The 16,957-nt window shown below is 44.5% G+C and overlaps 1 protein-coding gene across 2 annotated transcripts in view; it reads left to right on the top strand.

Moving 5' to 3' along the window:
• Window positions 1-8,404: 8,404 nt before the first annotated feature.
• Window positions 8,405-16,957, top strand: part of LOC119442426 (arylsulfatase B-like) — a 36,354-nt gene continuing 27,801 nt past the window's right edge. The window contains exon 1 of one of the 2 annotated variants that reach the window (XM_037707305.2): window positions 8,405-8,518. Coding sequence is in view for 1 of the 2 variants with exons in the window: in XM_037707302.2 (XP_037563230.1) it covers window positions 9,246-9,395 (150 nt within the window). In the remaining variant the exon portion in view is untranslated. Of the gene's footprint in view, window positions 8,519-8,922; window positions 9,396-16,957 lie in introns of those variants that run through there. The other variant, XM_037707302.2, reaches the window with a different exon arrangement.

Here is a 16,957-nt window from a genome sequence, read left to right as displayed (position 1 = left end):
CTTTAAACAAAAAGGTGGTAGCGTACTGATTGCTGTTGACAACTCACGGAGATGTGTTAGGCGCAATGACATAGAAAGTGTACAGGAGTCGATTTGGCTTGAAGTGATCCTAGAGCGCTGCGAAAAAAATTGCCTCGCCATCCATGCCCTGCGAAAGTCGATGTCCAGTGAAGCTGTTGAAAACCACTTCTACGACTGCTGAGGGGGTTATGCAATGCTTTATTGCTTTAGAGTAATGGTATTAAGGGTAATTTAGAGTAATGGTTTTAATGGTCATTTCGACAGACGCCCCCGCCCATAGCGGTATCAAACATTATCAAGTGCGCAGCAGAAAAATTTAATTTGACCGTGTTAACTAACAGCTCTCCAATATTTCTGCGTGTGTATCCTTACTCCAGCTGTATCGATGCTACGCTCTGCTCACATGAGCTTTCGATGACGTTGAATGATCAACAGACATAGAAACGCACGGCAGTGATCATTTTTTGGTTCATGTAAAACATCGTCTCATACGGAGTGAAGGGATCCGACGCTACTCAAAATATACTAAGTGGCAAAATTTTCGTCTCTGTTTAACTAAGTCATTAGAAGAAAATTCGAACTTTCAAAGTTTTGCAGATATATTGTGTCAGTCTTACATGATCTGCACAAAGCAAGTTATTCTCCCAAATGAGTACGCGGCAATTGATGGGGAATACGAATGTGTAAGAGCAATTAGAAGACGAGCAGAACGTGCTTACTGTCGCAGCGGAAAACTTGACTACACGATGGCACAGAAAGTTCAATCAACTTCGCACAGACGCTTACAGAAATTAGGTACAAGATGATCGCAAGAATACTGCGCGTCAATGTCTCCTTTTACTCCAGTGCCCAGTATATGATCAGTTACCCGATCTTTTAGTTATACAGTTACCCAGAGACATTATTTGCGAGCCCTGGCCGTAGCTCGAAACACTCCCCAAACAACTGTTGCTGACGAATTCTGTCAACTTATAACCAGAACAAGAATTCCGTTTACTTGCCTACAATTTGCAAGCTCTACAGTACTAGCAGAACAGAAAGTTCGTGCATGCTTTACGTCACAACACCCTCAATTTGACTGTGAGTTTAGCTTAGAGGAATTGAAACGTGATTTTACACGTTATGCCGTACAAGAACAACTGCTGGCCCAAACGGCGTCATGTATGTGATGTTAAAAAACCTCCGTCCAGCAGGTAGAATGGCTCTTTTGGAGATATTTATTGATATCTGTATAAGAGAGACTCTGCCAGATTCATGGAAATTAGCTCGTGTAATTGCAGTACTGAAACCAGTTTGTCTTGACTTCTTCCGACCAGTGAGTGTCACAAGCTGTTTTTGTAAACTAACGGAGAAGATGGTAGACAGTTGACTGCAATGGCGGTGTGAACACACAAATCTGCTTTCGAACTACATGAGAGGTTTTCGACAAAAGCGGTATACAATGGATGCAGTATTATACATTGTCACATGCATCGAACACGCACGCATGTGTGGAAATGTGACAATCGCAGTATTCACTGACATTTAGAGAGCATTCAACACTGTGTGTCACATATACACGTTCTTGCTGGTATGTTAGAGCTTGGTCTGCATGTCCGAACACTGCGGTCATATCAAATTTCATTAGCAAAAGAAAAATATTGATGGAACCAATTAAGGAGAGAGTAATCATCACATTATCACGCAAGACGTTCCACAGGGCAGTGCTCTCAGTTCGTTTTTACTCATCTGTGCCACTGCATCCTTGCCACAAAAACTACCGTCTGGCCTGCAGTATTCTCTGTATGCATATGACACCTGCATACGGGTTTTTGAATCTCATATACAAGACATTCAAACAAAACTGCAAGAGGCCCTTGATATTATCCCACTTTTTTAAAAAGACAGAGGCATGAGTCTCTCATACGCAAAGACAGCCATACTTCCTTTCACTAGACGACAGCTGAATAATTTCAAACTTTTCAACCTTACGCTTCAAGGGCAAACTTTAATGTTCGTGAACGAGCACAACGTCTTGACGGTATCCTTGGCCGCCAGTTGTCATGGGTATCGCACCTCCGCGCAATTAAAAAAATCATACCAATACTGTAATAAACGTACTTCGCTGACTAGCTGGCACAACCATGGGGGGATTAGTCTCTACACTATTACAAGTTCATAACGCGCTCATAAAGCAAAAGAACGTGGGCAGCTTGCAGTAGCGGTGCAAGGCTGGAGTAAACAGCGCAGCTCGTGATCAACCTAACTTCTTCCAGGTTTTACTGGGCTTGGCTAAGTTTTGTCAGAAAATCCTAACTGCTGCTAGGCACGGTATTCCGAATCGGCTCGCCGCCGACGCGCAGATTCTCGCTTCAAGATGAGCGGCTTCTTCTCTGGGTGTCCGGATCTTCCTTGGTCGTCCCATGTCAAGGCTACATGTACTCGCCACAGTGTCAACGACAGTTGTGTCGCCGTCGCGCTGGCTCCGAGCTTTATATCCCCGGTGATGTCACGGCCAAGCTGCACCTCCACACTTGCCGGGGCGTGGCTGGTCGAAACCTGCCGAGCTGCCGCCATGGGCGCCTGCTGCATTCACGGACACCGCGCGCGTTCGGCGCGAACGCGGGGAAACGGGGAAACGCGAATGGCTTCGGCAGCAGCTCTGCTCGTTGCCTCGTTGGTGCTGCTACAATTTCTTTCTCTCTCTATCGCTCTCGCTCTCATTTTCTCTTTCTCTCTCCCGAGAATAGCGCGCTCATAGCGCATGCTCTCCTTCCCTCTCCTTAACGTCCCATGTCAAGGCAACTTGTGCACGGCATGGAGAGGAGGCGAAGCACACGCCGCTCCGCGAGGTGGTTGGTAGGCAATGCTCTCGCTCGGCGAGGATGTTTTCCTTTATTGAGCAGACACATTGCGCCTTGCTTAAACAGCTCCGCTCTTAAAGAAAATGCTTATTCAGCACCTATTCTCCGTGGTTTATCGCTAACTTCTGAGGAACGTCTTCAATGTTTACTGGCAAGCAGGCTGAGAGTGTGTCTTGGGGTTCCGCAAGCTACCCCGAGTTCTGTAGTAATTTGTGAAGCTCGTCACCCACCATTTTCAGTCATACGAACGCTTGAAACATGCTGACATGTTTATCGCATCTTCAACTAAACACCGGAAGCATCCGTTAAACCTTGCGCTTAGCGAACGAAGCAAAAGCAAAATCACGATTTTGTTCAAGAACATAAAGCATTATTGCCAAGATTTGAATTATGCAAAGTGCATTTTAGTTACTCTCCTTGCATGTTAACAAGTCCTAAAAAAGAATTATCGGTCGAGGGGATGATATCTAAGACAGACATGTTTATGGTAGCCACACAGCACCTGCGTTATTCCAAATACACTCTTTATATCAGCAGTACATCCACGTGTATATTGACAGTTCATGCCAAACATTCCTCTGCTTCAGCATTCGTCATTCCACATTTGGTGCTAGAGTAAACATTTAAATTATCCTGGGAGACATCTTCCACCATGGCAGAGCTGTTTGCAATTGTGTGTTCTTTTCGTTTCATAATATCAGTAAAAAATGCGCAAAAATGGGTCATTCTTGACGATTCGCAAGCCACTCTCGCATTACTACAAACCAATAAGAAAACTTCTTTAAACACTTTGCTCTTGCAGGATACGCTCAAAGAACACACAAAAGCAAGCGCAATAAATCCCGCAATTTCATTTCAGTGGATACCAGTACAGTGCAATATTCCTGGTAACACTGCAGCGGATGCAGCTGAGAATCGGGTGCGCAATAACGCACAGACAATTAATCTTGCTCTTTCGCGTAGTGAAATCCATCTTTCCTGAGACAGACATTCCATCGCCTCAGCAACACTACCTGGTTTGAACAGCAAACTCGTAGTTATACATTATAGGCCCATGTACAAATTTAGGAATTCTATCAAATCGAAGAGAAATAAGAAAATTCAAAACATTACTTCACCGCCTGTGGCTTGGTACTGCATTTACGCGACACTTTTTATACAGGATAAAACGTGCCTCTATAGTCCACAGTGTTCTTGTGGCCATCCAGACGAAGATGTATACACCATCTCCTCCTCGAGTGCACAAAATATGATTCACCAGGAAGAGTATTGCAAGCAAATTTGTTGCTATTAAATAGAAGACCATTCCCTCTGAAAAAGCTACTTGGTTTAGGGCCAACAGCGGGCCTTCAGAAAAGATCACTTCTCGCTTTAAAAAAGAAGTTTTTTTGAAGACACACACATTTAGAGAAAATATTAACTTTCAGTTTATCCCAATGAGCTAAAATATCGATATAGATGTTGTTATGTGTTCTATTATTTATGAGGTGATCGTGTGATTACGCTATCTGTAATTATTTGTGTTCTGTGCTTTGGCCATTCAAAATATTTGACTTTATATATGCACATGTATTCTAAACGAATACATAAAACATTGTGATTCTTGTACTGGTGGAGTGTATTGTGTTTATACATCTGGTGCTCTACTGAGTGTCATATTTTGTGAAATTATTCACTCTCTTTGTACTTATTTGTTTCCTTTGCTAAGTGACAAGGAGCAGCCCTATTTTATTACATTATTCACTCTTTTCGTGCATATTTGTTTCCTTCACTGAGTGACAAGGAGTAGCCTGTGGCGCTATAAGGGCGCCAATCTCTGCTATTAGTCACTTAAGAAAAAAGCGGTGGTATAAAGGATTAAAACAAGCCATAAATGAGCGTAAACTGGTGTTTAAGAACCACAGAGAAACCAAAAGGTTGGGATTGCACGAAGATGAGGTACTGCTTAAGATGGAACAAGCGCCGGTAAAACAAAAGGTGGCTAGTGAACTAGTGCAAGAAATATTAATTGTACACGTGATCACTGGGTGCATGGAAACCGCAAAAGAAATAAAGGTGAAATAAAAATATTCCGGAACCATGTCAGGACACTAGAAGTACCTCCAAAATATCAGCAATCTTTTCATACCGCGATCAGGACGGTAACATCTTCGAAGGCGACGACGGGCTTCAGTAGAACAAGGGAGGTTATTTTTAGTCAATTTGACAGAAAATAAAGCTCCAGCCTCAGACAGTTCCAGCAAAATATTAAAATTTGAAAAGAAAGAAAATGGAAGAAATGTCTCTAATAACAAGACATTAGGGCCCACATAAATCCCAATACAGCAGATCAAACAGTCGTGTCCAAAGAGCATCGCACAGCTGCCTAGTGCCATCGAGCAAGTGATTAAAAGACATAAAATTTCAATTGGGTGTCATGAAACTGGGCGATTATAATCTATAAACGCAAACACAATGATACGAGCTCCAGCACCCCAGTTATAGAAACATCAGTGATATTGACACCTACGTGTTTATCTTTTTCGGGTGACCAGTTTTCACCGCGTCAAACATTATCACTCGGCGCAGGTCGCACCTGCATGTATGAAAACATTCTCTATTCTTGTAGCCGATTCTATCTGTTGTTTGTGTTGTCGCCGAACCTTTTGTGATCAGATTGCATGCGTGACGCGAATAGTGTTGTACATGGGAGGACTTGTACGCGCACCAATGATTACGCTGGATCTTCTTGAGTCAAGTATAAATATCCGTCGCGTCTGACCGTTTGACCTGTTTGACCCGCGGATCAAAGTTCCACGATCGACGAGTGTGCTCTACGTCATCATTGTTCTGAGTGTTGTTTTGCTGGGCTCGGGTCGCTCAATAAACAGTTAGTTCCGTGACTTGCAGTGTGCTACTGTGGTTAATAAACGTCACTACAAGTGACAATGTGTAGAATAGCAATGCAGTCTTTAAAGTTAGAACTGTTGAAGTGGGTGGAGAGAAATGATATATTTGGGGAACTACTGAATGGATTCCCGCCAGGCAGACACTTAGAGGATAATATCTTGAAGCGTTAGACATTTGATTTACTCGAAATAGAGCATTATGGATAACGAACGAGGAGAATATGAGGTCAGCATTTCTAGATAGATAGAACCGAGTATAAATCATTTGGGAAGACCAAAAATGTAGACAACTATCGGAAATTCACCTAGAAGTGAATCAAGGACGCCCTCTGCCTCTATTGCTGTTGAAGATTTGTGTCAGGAGAATAGGAGTACCGCTGAAAAATAATAAATGAGGTTTTGTTTCATGTTACAAGCGTAACGGACAGCTGGTGCAAGAGAGTTTCCATGGGCTGATGAATGCGTGTGGTAATGAAGTGACATATCTATGCCGTCATTTTAGCGTGGCAAAGTTGGGCTTTATGATGTTTACTGAAGAGACAAGCAGTAAAGTTATATCAATTCAACAGCAAGTCATGCCCATAGTTAGGCAATATAAACACCTGCCTGGGTATACACAAACAGAAAAGGACATGCACGACCATCCACCAACAAAATCCGAAGATGAAGTGGATTGTAGTTATAATGAAACAGAATTTTGGGGCTACAGTAAGTATGAGGTAGTGCGAAGAAATTCGGGAAATGGTAATGATGCCAGCGATAACGTTCGCAAATGCCATTTTGTGCTTAAAATCAGAGGCCTTGTCGTGGTTAGAAGTTAGCCGAAGCTCGGTGGGCTGATTGGAATTGAGGGCTTCAAGTAAAACGAAAAGTGAGGCAGTGAAGGGTGACATGGTTTGGCCGTCTTTTGAAGGCTGAAAAACGCAGAGCAAAAGTATTTTTTCAAGAAAGGCTCAGGAACATGGATGAAAATAAATCAGTGGTTAAAGTACACAAATATCTGCACCTTAATAGCGTAGACACGAAATGGATGAGTAGTTCAAGAAAGCAGGCAACGAAGTACAGGATAATCGAAATTGCAAATAGACAACCCGGAGTAATACAAGAGAGTGAGAGAAACATAGGTGGAACGTTGGATGCTAAGGATGGAAACAGAGGTTTAGGTAAATTTACAAAAATTCCAAGCATGGTATCACCAGAGAAAATTTATTCGATAACACAAAGGGCAATACATAGCTAATTGAGGCACGAGCTGGCTGCCTGAGGACAAAAACGCTGAGGAGGTAATTGTCGCAACAGGTTGAGCAATGTGTCGGCTGCAACAAGTCGGGAGACGGCTCATTGAATTTTATTTTAATGCCAATATATTCACCCAGTCAGGACCATAGGGGACGTTCTTCTTCCAGGAAAGCTAGAATTTAAAGCTGATGGAAGCATTATTACGTCAGTGGTCAAGACAAGCGAGATACTTCTGTAGTATTGGTGGAAAAAAGCAGGAGAGCGATGGAGCTAGGCCCGTTACAGGCATAGGTGTAACTTCACAATATGGAACTGGACGCCCGTCCGGTTAACCTCCCAGACTTTCCTGCTTCCACACTCTCTTTTTCACAATATAGAGCTACAGCTTGTAATGAAGATAAATAATGGGAAGTTCAGATATGCAAAGTGCCAGACTTCAATAAATGTAAGGCCTGATTAGTTTGAAAACGCTAGGTGGCTATTTGTCGTCGTCCTGTTTCAGAGGGGATGTGGACCTGAGCTAGTGCGCTTTATCGCTCTGTTCATATGAAGGACGAAACGTGACAAAACAATAACGGAACACGATGGTGACCGGGAAAGATATGTGCAATGAACATATAACGCAGTGGTTTCTTGAAAACATCGGACCCAGCCCAGTGCTGTGCAAATGGTTAAGCGCAGACCTTTAGCTGTTATTGCCGCCGTCATGTCACACCATGAGTCCAAAACAGTACCCCTCGATAATGTGTGACTGCCGGTGCTTGCCAGCGAAAGTGTAACCGTGTACCGCTCTCGCACGTAGGCATTCGCGAAGCATATGTTGCAGTCATGCAAGCAGCAACATGTAATTCTTGTTTTTTCATCTGTTCCAACCCCGTTCCCTAGTGTTGTTCAGCAAACCGAATTATCTGTTTTGATTCATTTCCATGACCTTCCCCTTTCGTGTCTCCTTATCTTGTTCTCTCACATGAGGGACGCATGTAAAAAGTTTGCAACCACTTGCAGCCAAAATTCTAGAATACGGAAGTAGATAGTAAGAAACAGAAGAAAGGACGCGGCCACCTAAGGCAATGACTGGAACCATTCTCTCACGAAGGGTTCTCTTACTGCTGAACAAATCTCAGAAACCCCTCTGCGTTCGGCAATGGCCATTAAGTTAGGCTTCATTAAGCAGTCACATTTAATAACAGCTAGCTGCTTGTCTCTGTAAACTCGGTTTGCTGAAAACAAGTGAACCTCGAATGGAAAGATTGCGCATGCCACTTGATTATTCGGTCTGCCGGCCGGAAGTTTTCTATCAGCACTTGTCTATTCTATACTGTTTACCACGTGCACCTGGTATCTCCCGTACCTCTGAAGTGTTTTCTTACTGGCTGCGATGGAGTCCCTGCTAGACCTCGTCCACGTGTTTGGTGATTAGATACACAAGCACTGCGTCTTGAAGAGGCCTTCTGCACGAAGCCTAAAAAATAAGGACAGTCGACTGTGAACCACGGAGAAAAAAAAGGCAGATGCTCTTTCTCAGCGGTAAGTTTTCTGCTGAAAACTGTATGTGTGAGTATATCGAACCCAATTGATTTTATGGGCCCTATGTACTCAAGATAACCTAAGTACTCAAGATAACCATTTACTGTTTCTGAATCAGTTCCGCACTATTATACCAGGTGCAGTAAGCAAGTAACCTTGGTTCACTTTTTTCTTTATCGCGACAAAATCAAAGGTATGATATGACGAAGCTAATCACTTTTCAACGTAAGTTGAAACTTGCTGAACTCTTAACGCATCTTCCTTGGATTTATTTTTGCCGAACACTTCCAAATAACTTGCCCACGAATGTGGCTTTCAAGGCTGGAAATATAACAGCGTGCATGGCATGAGATTCCTAACTGACGCCACTATGGTGCTCGCCTAACTGCAAATTGGAAGGCAAAAAAAAAGCAAAACGCGATTTCATGCCTGATCTTTCAAGTCAAGTGTCACTGGACGATAGCGGCGCAGTACAGACACAAAGAGCATAACAGAAAAAAATGACACATAACTGTCGATCTGTTGTGGTGTACAGAAGATTAGATAACTGAGTAAGGTATGTATACTAAGGCTACTGGCACCGGTGAGTGCAGAGACTGCAAAGGATTGAGCTCGTGAACTACATGGGTCACGACAACTGGTCTCACAACCTTTCCGCCTCCAATAACAGGCAGTTCTTAAAAAGTTGTTGGCTTTCATAAGATTTACATACAAGCTAACGTAGGAAATGTTCCTGCAGAAGCCACAGCCTCACCATCACGCTGTGATCCGCAGAACGTTTTCGACAGTACTTACTCACGTATTATTATGTGCGGAGTTTTTGCCTGCGGTGTGCTCGCCTCGGCCACACATTGTCTTCATGCTGGCGGACGACATGGCAAGTACCTGATTTGCAATATACATCTCATGTTCTAGCAGTTGCTCGAGGAACAAATCTACCCATTCTTGGGCAGTGCACTTACCATCGAAACACGAGAAATAATACAGGGCAAGCGCTGGACAAGCGTTGAATACAGGGCACCAGCGCTTTTCCTGTATCCTTCCTCGTTTTTTGTTTTTATATGTGCTGCCCAAGAATGTATAGATTCCAAATCGCCCGCTTTTCAACCCTTCAACAAACCTACCTTGGAGGAAAAGTCGCTATAGAGTAAGAGTACGTATAGTTCCTCTCCTGTTCAAGTTACGACTTGTATAAATGCTTTAGGTTTGCTAAACCAAAGGGAACTGAGAAGGTAACCGAAAACCCGCCGTGGTGGCGTAGCGGCTATGACGTTGCGCTGCTAATCACAAGGTCGCGGTACCGTTTGGATGGCGGCGAAATGCTAAAACGCCCGTGGGGCGTGCATTGGGGCACGTTAAAGATCCCCTGGCAGTCAAAATTAATCCAGAGTCCCCCGCTGCGGCGTGCCTCATAACCACATGGTTCTTTTGGCATGTTAAAGTCCATAATATCAAAAGTAACGGGAAAGGTTCGGCGGGGCAGGATTGCAACAATTTTTTACAACAGGATAACACTTGGTGTGGATGGCCATTTCAGTAGCTAGAGCCCCCCACAAGTTACGCGCCTCTTAAACGTTTTCTGTACATTTTCAGTTAATCACAGGGCACCATGCGATGACACCTACAGCGGAAGAAAGAAGTTTCAGCTGAATCCCTCACATTCATTACTTTTCTAACTTGCTCTTGACTGGTTATCTTGTGATAAATATTTTGTGTTGTGTGGTTCCCGCGTAAACTGTACTCTGTTGCTTCGCAGCGCCCAGTTAACGATTTCTTAAGCCACCTCGGTCTTTGTAACTGCATCTCGTGGTCGAAGCTGACGTCACTGCGCTGAAATATAGTTTTCTACTAGTAGTATAACACTGCAATGATGTGGAACCTATTCGTTGACTCGTCAGCTCATCCTTTTATGCAAGGTGCAGAACTAGCAGGCCATATAAAAATGCAGTCTTTGTGCCCGAAACAAACACTACCACTTTTTAGGGACACCGCAGGGTAATGTCCGAGCTTTCTTTCCCCACCCACGTACTCATCGAATCTGCTACTGAGTACTACTTTTCGCACACAATAATTTGCCTGTAGCAGGGCCGAAAATAAGCATCTTCTGCAACATAGTCCTTAAAAAACGCTTCGAGTGTCTTTCTGACTTGAAATACTCGACGGTTCCAGCAGTATGTTTTTTTTGTGTTTTTTTTTTCTTCAATTTTAGCAGCTTGGTGTAAATGACGAAATAGATTATTTGCTTTACAGTAATGCTATAGCGATTCTTAGGCATTTTAGAGTATAAATCATAAACTGACTGATTGAGATAGCTGGATATATGTATTTGTTTTGTGCTACAGCCTGTAGCTTGTCACAACAATAAGGTCCAGAGGGTTTTGCGGGTCGTAGAAAAGGCACCTGTTGTTTTTAGTCAACTTTACACTAACATAGTTTCATATACCGGCAAGCCATAACTGTGGATTGCAATTGTTTTTTTATTTCCTGTTTTGCTTCATGCACATGCTACATGAAACAACAATTATTCGGGTTTTATAAACATATTTTTTACTTATTTACTTAACCTAGAACTTGCATTTACAGTCATAAAAACGTGGGCGGCTTGCACTAATGGTGCAAGGCTGGATTAAGCAGCGGATCTGGTGATCGACCTAGCTTCTTCCAGGTCTTACTAGGCTTGGCTAAGTTTTGCTAGGAAATGCCAAGTGCTGCTAGGCACGGTATTCCGAATCGGCTCGCCGCCGAAGCACAGATTCTCGCTTGGCCGCGCGACGGGCTTCAAGATGAGCGGCTTCATGTTTGGGTGTCCGGATCTTCTTTGGTCGTCCCATGTCATGGATACCTGTACTCGCCACAGAGTCAACGAGAGTTGTGCCGCCGTCGCGCCGGCTCCGAGCTTTATCTCCCCGGTGACGTCACGGCCAAGCTGCGCCTTCACACTTGCCGGGGTGTGGCTGATCGAAACCTGCCGAGCCGCCACCAAAGGCACCTGCTGCAGTCACCGACACAGCGCGCGGTCGGCGCGAACGCGGGGAAACTGGGAAACGCGGAAGGCGTCGACAGCAGCTCTGCGCGTTGCCTCGTTGGTGCTGCTACAATTTCTTTCTCTCTCTCTGTATCTCACTCTCATTTTCTCTTTCTCTCTCCCGAGCATTGCGCGTGCCGCGCGCATGCTCTCCTTCCCCTCGTTACACAGCCTCGTGGAGTTCGTGGAGGCGAGTGGGATAGCAGCATACCGCTGAGCGTACCTGCCCTTGCCGGTCCCTGCCGCCTCTGCTGCCTACCCATGTGCGGACGAGCCCCCTGAACTATCTCTCTGCTCTTTTTCTTTACCTCCTACTCCCCCTATCCCCTACGACGCTGCGCCGTGCTCCCTTATGGGCTGCAGAATTAAGCGTCTCTTCCTTATGTATAATAAACACCTCTCTCTCTCCCTCTCGTTAACGACCTATGTCAAGGCAACATGTGCACGGCACGGAGATGAGGCGAAGCACACGCCGCTCCGCGAGGTGGTTGCTAGGCAACCTAGGTGATTCATCGCGCGGCGATGTTTTTTCGGTGGACGAGCACGGTTTTACAGATAGCTTAAACAGCGAAGCTGTTAAAAAAACGCAGATCGAACTTGATGTTTGAATCTAAGTGGTCGATAGTTTTTTTTTTTTTTTTTAGTTAGCGAGGTAGTCGCAGCAGCGGATAACACGAGCGTAACGTAAAGTCCCTATATAAGTACCGCCATCCTTTGATAAAGCCGCTTCTCTCTCTCTTGTATCTTCGATTGGACGATGATAGCGCGCGCTTTTCACTTCTTTATATATATATATTTTTTTTTTCGCCTCAGAGTCATGTTGAAAGTCCTCTGCGCAGCCGCAGTCGCCGGCGGCGGCGGCGGCGCGCGCCCGGCCTGAAAGCTTCAACGTAGACTTTCTAGGTGCGCCACCATCGTCTTGGCTTTCGCAAGCAAAAAGTAAAGAAAAAAGCCTTTAAGAGAGGAGGCGGCGGAGGAAAGAGTAGATGGCGGTACTTTTCTTATATAGGGACTTTAGCGCAACGTCGTCGGCTGTAGACGTTAAGCTATAGCAGTCTGTGTCCCAAGGACGAAGGCGATGTATGATGCTCGTCTCGGAAAGAATGTTGGTGAAAAGTGTACGCGCAGAGAAGCACGATACATATCTGAATACATTTAAGGCTTCTATACCTGTTGTGTCCCATTGTACGTGACTGGCCGAGAATGGGCGAGTAGCCAGTAGCAAAGACCCAGTTGCACATACCCAGTGCCAAAAACACAAAGGACACAATTGTCATCTAGACGGCAAGAAAGCAAGCAACAGCAAGTTGTCTAATGGGGGACACATATCCAGTGGCACACACCTAGGGGCTTGAGTTGTCTATTCGTCAATACAGCAGCAGCCAATGCCCACAGAGGGGGGACAGAGGCAATGAAAGTGTTGCTTTAAATATTTGCAGAGGATAGCGTATGCGGCTCGCTCGAAACACTGCTTGTGGGGAGACTTCTGCAGTAAGTTCTCAAGCACTTTTCCATTCCGTAAGGGCTAATTGCTGCTGCACAGCAGGTTTCGGACACTGTAGGTTTTCTGTATCGGCTTGGTCCTTCTACGTAGATATGTGCGTGCCTCCGTGCTTGCGCGTTTCCGTGTTGTTTGTTGTTCCGTGTTCGTGCTTGGTTGCATTTGAGCGTTTTCGTAAGCGCTCGTGCGTTAGGATAGCCATTTTCCGCTGCTTCAAAAATGTTTTACAATGTTGAACATAAAGCATTTGCACTTGCTCAAGTTTAGGAATAAGAACTTTGTTCAAGCTCAACAAGTTCAAGTTATTAAAACGCACCCGCTTTTCTCACTGTTACACTTTCAATGAAGCTGTCGGTGTTTTTACGTCAGCAATATAAAAATGCTTCTCCTTCGTCACCGAGGTCTAACGGAATATTTCGGCACCTTATATACATAAGAGCGTTGTGGCTGCATGCTTTTTGCTCATCCTAAATTCATACCTTGTCCTAGTTCTTACCAGGGGGTAAGCCTTGTATAGTGCCATTTAACGCTGCGAACCACTCCCATGATAATGGGTTTGGAAGCGTGCCTACGCTGCCTTGAACGTGGCGAAGTGAAACGGCTAGCAACTGACCAGCTCTGTCGTGCCGTTGACAACGACGAATGTGAAGAACTGAATCTTACGAAATAACATCTTAAGTGCTAAAAATACTCAATAATTGGACGCACTGGCCTTGAATTTACGCCAAGATGTCTCGGGTGGTGCCGGCAGACGTCGTTTTACAGGGGATACATAGAAAGCCATATGTGCGTCTTGACAACCTATATAGTTTTCTATACCAGATGCAATGTAGGCAGGGAGATTTAAAGTACTTCACATTCGAAGATCGAGAGCAAGGAATCACATCTGGTGAAAACAATATACAACAATGAAGCACCGAAAGTGGTAATTGATGTCCCGAATGAAATTCCGGAACACGAGAGAAAATGAAGAGATAACTTTATCGAGCGCCATTTTTAACGCGCTAAATTTTTGTTTCTTATTTCCTCCGGGCTAACTTTTGCAAGTAAAGTCATGTTGCGGCTGTTAGGTTTAGCGTTATATGCGGCAAAGCTTTAGAAATTTCAAAGAATAAAAACAGCGATAAAGTGTTTTAGCCAAGAAACGCTTGCAAATCTTTCCACGCTTTGACATGCAGTTACGCAGTGTACGGTTGCTGAATTTCTTAGACATCAGTTCTTGACAGTCTACTGTGACGTTTTAGCACTCGCTGCATAAGGCTGCGCGCCAAGGGAATCTGCTCGCTCAAGAACCGGACACCCAGGCCTGAAGTTGCAAGCTCTACGAGCCAGCTCTGTGAAAAAAAGCTGTCCTGCGCTTCCACCAAAATATCTCGCACACTTTAATATGAATGCACTTAAATACAGTTGCTATCTCGCTCAACTGCGCTTTTGGCGGGAGGAGCTGTGGGAATAATGCTTTTTATAGACGGTCTCCTGGGCCGCGATTTTGTAGCGATTCCTTCTCCGGTAATATTCCTTTTCGCACTTTTCGCGCTTTGTCATTGGTCAGAGCGACGTTGCGCCCGCGTTATCAAAGTGATCAGACGGCTGTGAACGGTGGATGATAAGAGTGGCATATAATCGAGCGGAAGGCATCGCTACAAAATCGCGGCCCTGGCTTTGCTCTGGTAGCCTTTACTTTTCCCTACCAAAATGGATGTGCCAGGAAGTATGCACATGCGCACTGCACAAAAAACAGTAGAACTTTGCTGCCGCTACCATCATCATCTTCGACATACCATCTTCATCTTCCAACCCTGTCTCTGTCCATTTCCTCACCCCATCACCCTATGCAGCCGTAGCAGGTCAGTCGCATCGCTCAGGCCGACTTCTCCACCTTTCTCCTATCAAAGTTGATCTCTCTCTCTCTCTCTTATTTCATGTGCAACCACTGACTGCTCTGTAGCAGGAATCTGGAAATGACAGAAGCTAACCTCAAAACTGTCTCGAATGGGGGGCTTGTGGTTGACATTTTGTCGTTAATACAAAGGAAAAATTGGAGGACGTTTAAGCTTCACTTTTAAGAGTGGGACGCGATACCATTCAAAGATCCCTGAGTGCTGCTCACGGTCCCGGACGAGTGCATGCAGCTTATGCAACCGTAATGCTTACTGGCAAACAGTGGCGGCGAACGCTATGCACGTAGGCGAGCTTTCTTGCGTGGGCCGATCCCGTAGATGATGCGCAACCACGCCAAAGAAATTGCATCATTTTTAAGTTTCCGTGTTTGTTTCGTACTTTTAATATTTCAGTCTGAGAAGATTTAACATAAAACGCGTGCGCTGTGGGTGTGTGTTTTGTTTTATGACATCTGTTTGTGGATTGTCATTCTCAAAATTCTGAGGAATAGCTTTGTCAAGAACGTGAGACAAGGTATGAGCAACATTAGTGATAGAATGGTGTGGCAATATACCCGCATATATCGCACTTCATATAAGAAGGCATGGGTTATACATATACATAAAAAATGCGGCAGATCCCACGCCCTCTGCGAATCGATGTTATGCGAAGCAGTGCGCGGGGAGCCTACCAAGTTAACGAAACGACCATGAGAGCACCAAGACGTAGGCGGCTCTTTCATGACCAACATGACACGCATGCCATCACATTCATGTCATGAGTCCTGAGGAGTCCCTTTAGCCTTTAGACCTAAGAGACCTTAAGGTGAAAGCCTTAGTCAAGCTCATGACTATGGCTTCTACCACCATCCTTTAGTATTTCATTCACTTACTACGCACGTCCGAACCTATTTCGGTTTTTTCAGTGTTAATGTTTTTTTTCCTTCCCTTAGTACCTGCGTCAAAACACATTTCAGTGGAATTTGAGTGTTATTCTTTTTTCGCTGAGTCATTGACGTTTTTTCTGAGTCATGCGCATCACTATGACTTCTACCACCATCCTTTGGTTTCCTTCATTTAGTATCCACGTCCGAACCCATTTCATTTTTTTTAGTGTTAATGTTTTTCGCTGGGTTATTGTCATGACCTACATGACACGCATGTCATGACATGTATGTCATAACCTATTAGTTATGTTCGTCATACACTCATGTCATGGTATGCCAATTTTGGTACCTACCAAGTTAACGAAACGACCATGAGAGCACCAAGACGTAGGCGGCTGTTTCATGACCTACATGACACGCATGTCATGACATTCATGTTATCATTTATTTTCGTCATATACTCTTGTCATAGTATGCCAATTTTGGTACATACCAAGTTAACGAAACGACCATGAGAGCACAAAGTCGTAGGCAGCTAGATAGATAGATAGATAGATAGATAGATAGATAGATAGATAGATAGATAGATAGATAGATAGATAGATAGATAGATCTATCTATCTATCTATCTATCTATTCATCTATCTATCGATCTATCGATGTGGGCGTTCAGGCCGCGGACGCCGGCCCCAACGCCCACGCCAACGCCGGATTTTATGCGACATGAGGCCCTTAACGCTGTCGCGTTAACAACGATGCTCTGCGTTCGTGCTTTTGCAGACTACTTTAATCGATGGATTGGGTTCAGCGATCACAATTGGTTTGACGTTGATAAATGTGAAAATATTATTGCATTATTCTGACAGAAAAAAAATACTCATACCTAAAATAGCGGCTGAGCGATGCGTTGCACTTAATGGTTGACTTTCACTTGTACCGGAGAGTTAATTGCGCCCTATTGAGTGTATTAGTAGCCCACTCACTGCGTTCATGCTGCTCGATGAACTGTGCGGCGTTTTCTAGCCTGGTCTGTCTATTCTGCATGTCCTGAGAGCTGAGCATTTGCGGACTTCTAATGGAAGCGTTCCATGCAACGCGTCCAGCATTGAAAATAAATGTGCCTGTTGAATAGGTCAGAGTTGACAA

Source organism: Dermacentor silvarum, chromosome 2, assembly GCF_013339745.2.
Source record: "Dermacentor silvarum isolate Dsil-2018 chromosome 2, BIME_Dsil_1.4, whole genome shotgun sequence".
In the NCBI taxonomy this organism is placed as follows: domain Eukaryota; kingdom Metazoa; phylum Arthropoda; class Arachnida; order Ixodida; family Ixodidae; genus Dermacentor; species Dermacentor silvarum.
The sequence above is the reverse complement of the archived record's forward strand: the minus strand, read 5'-3'. Positions and strand labels throughout refer to the sequence as shown.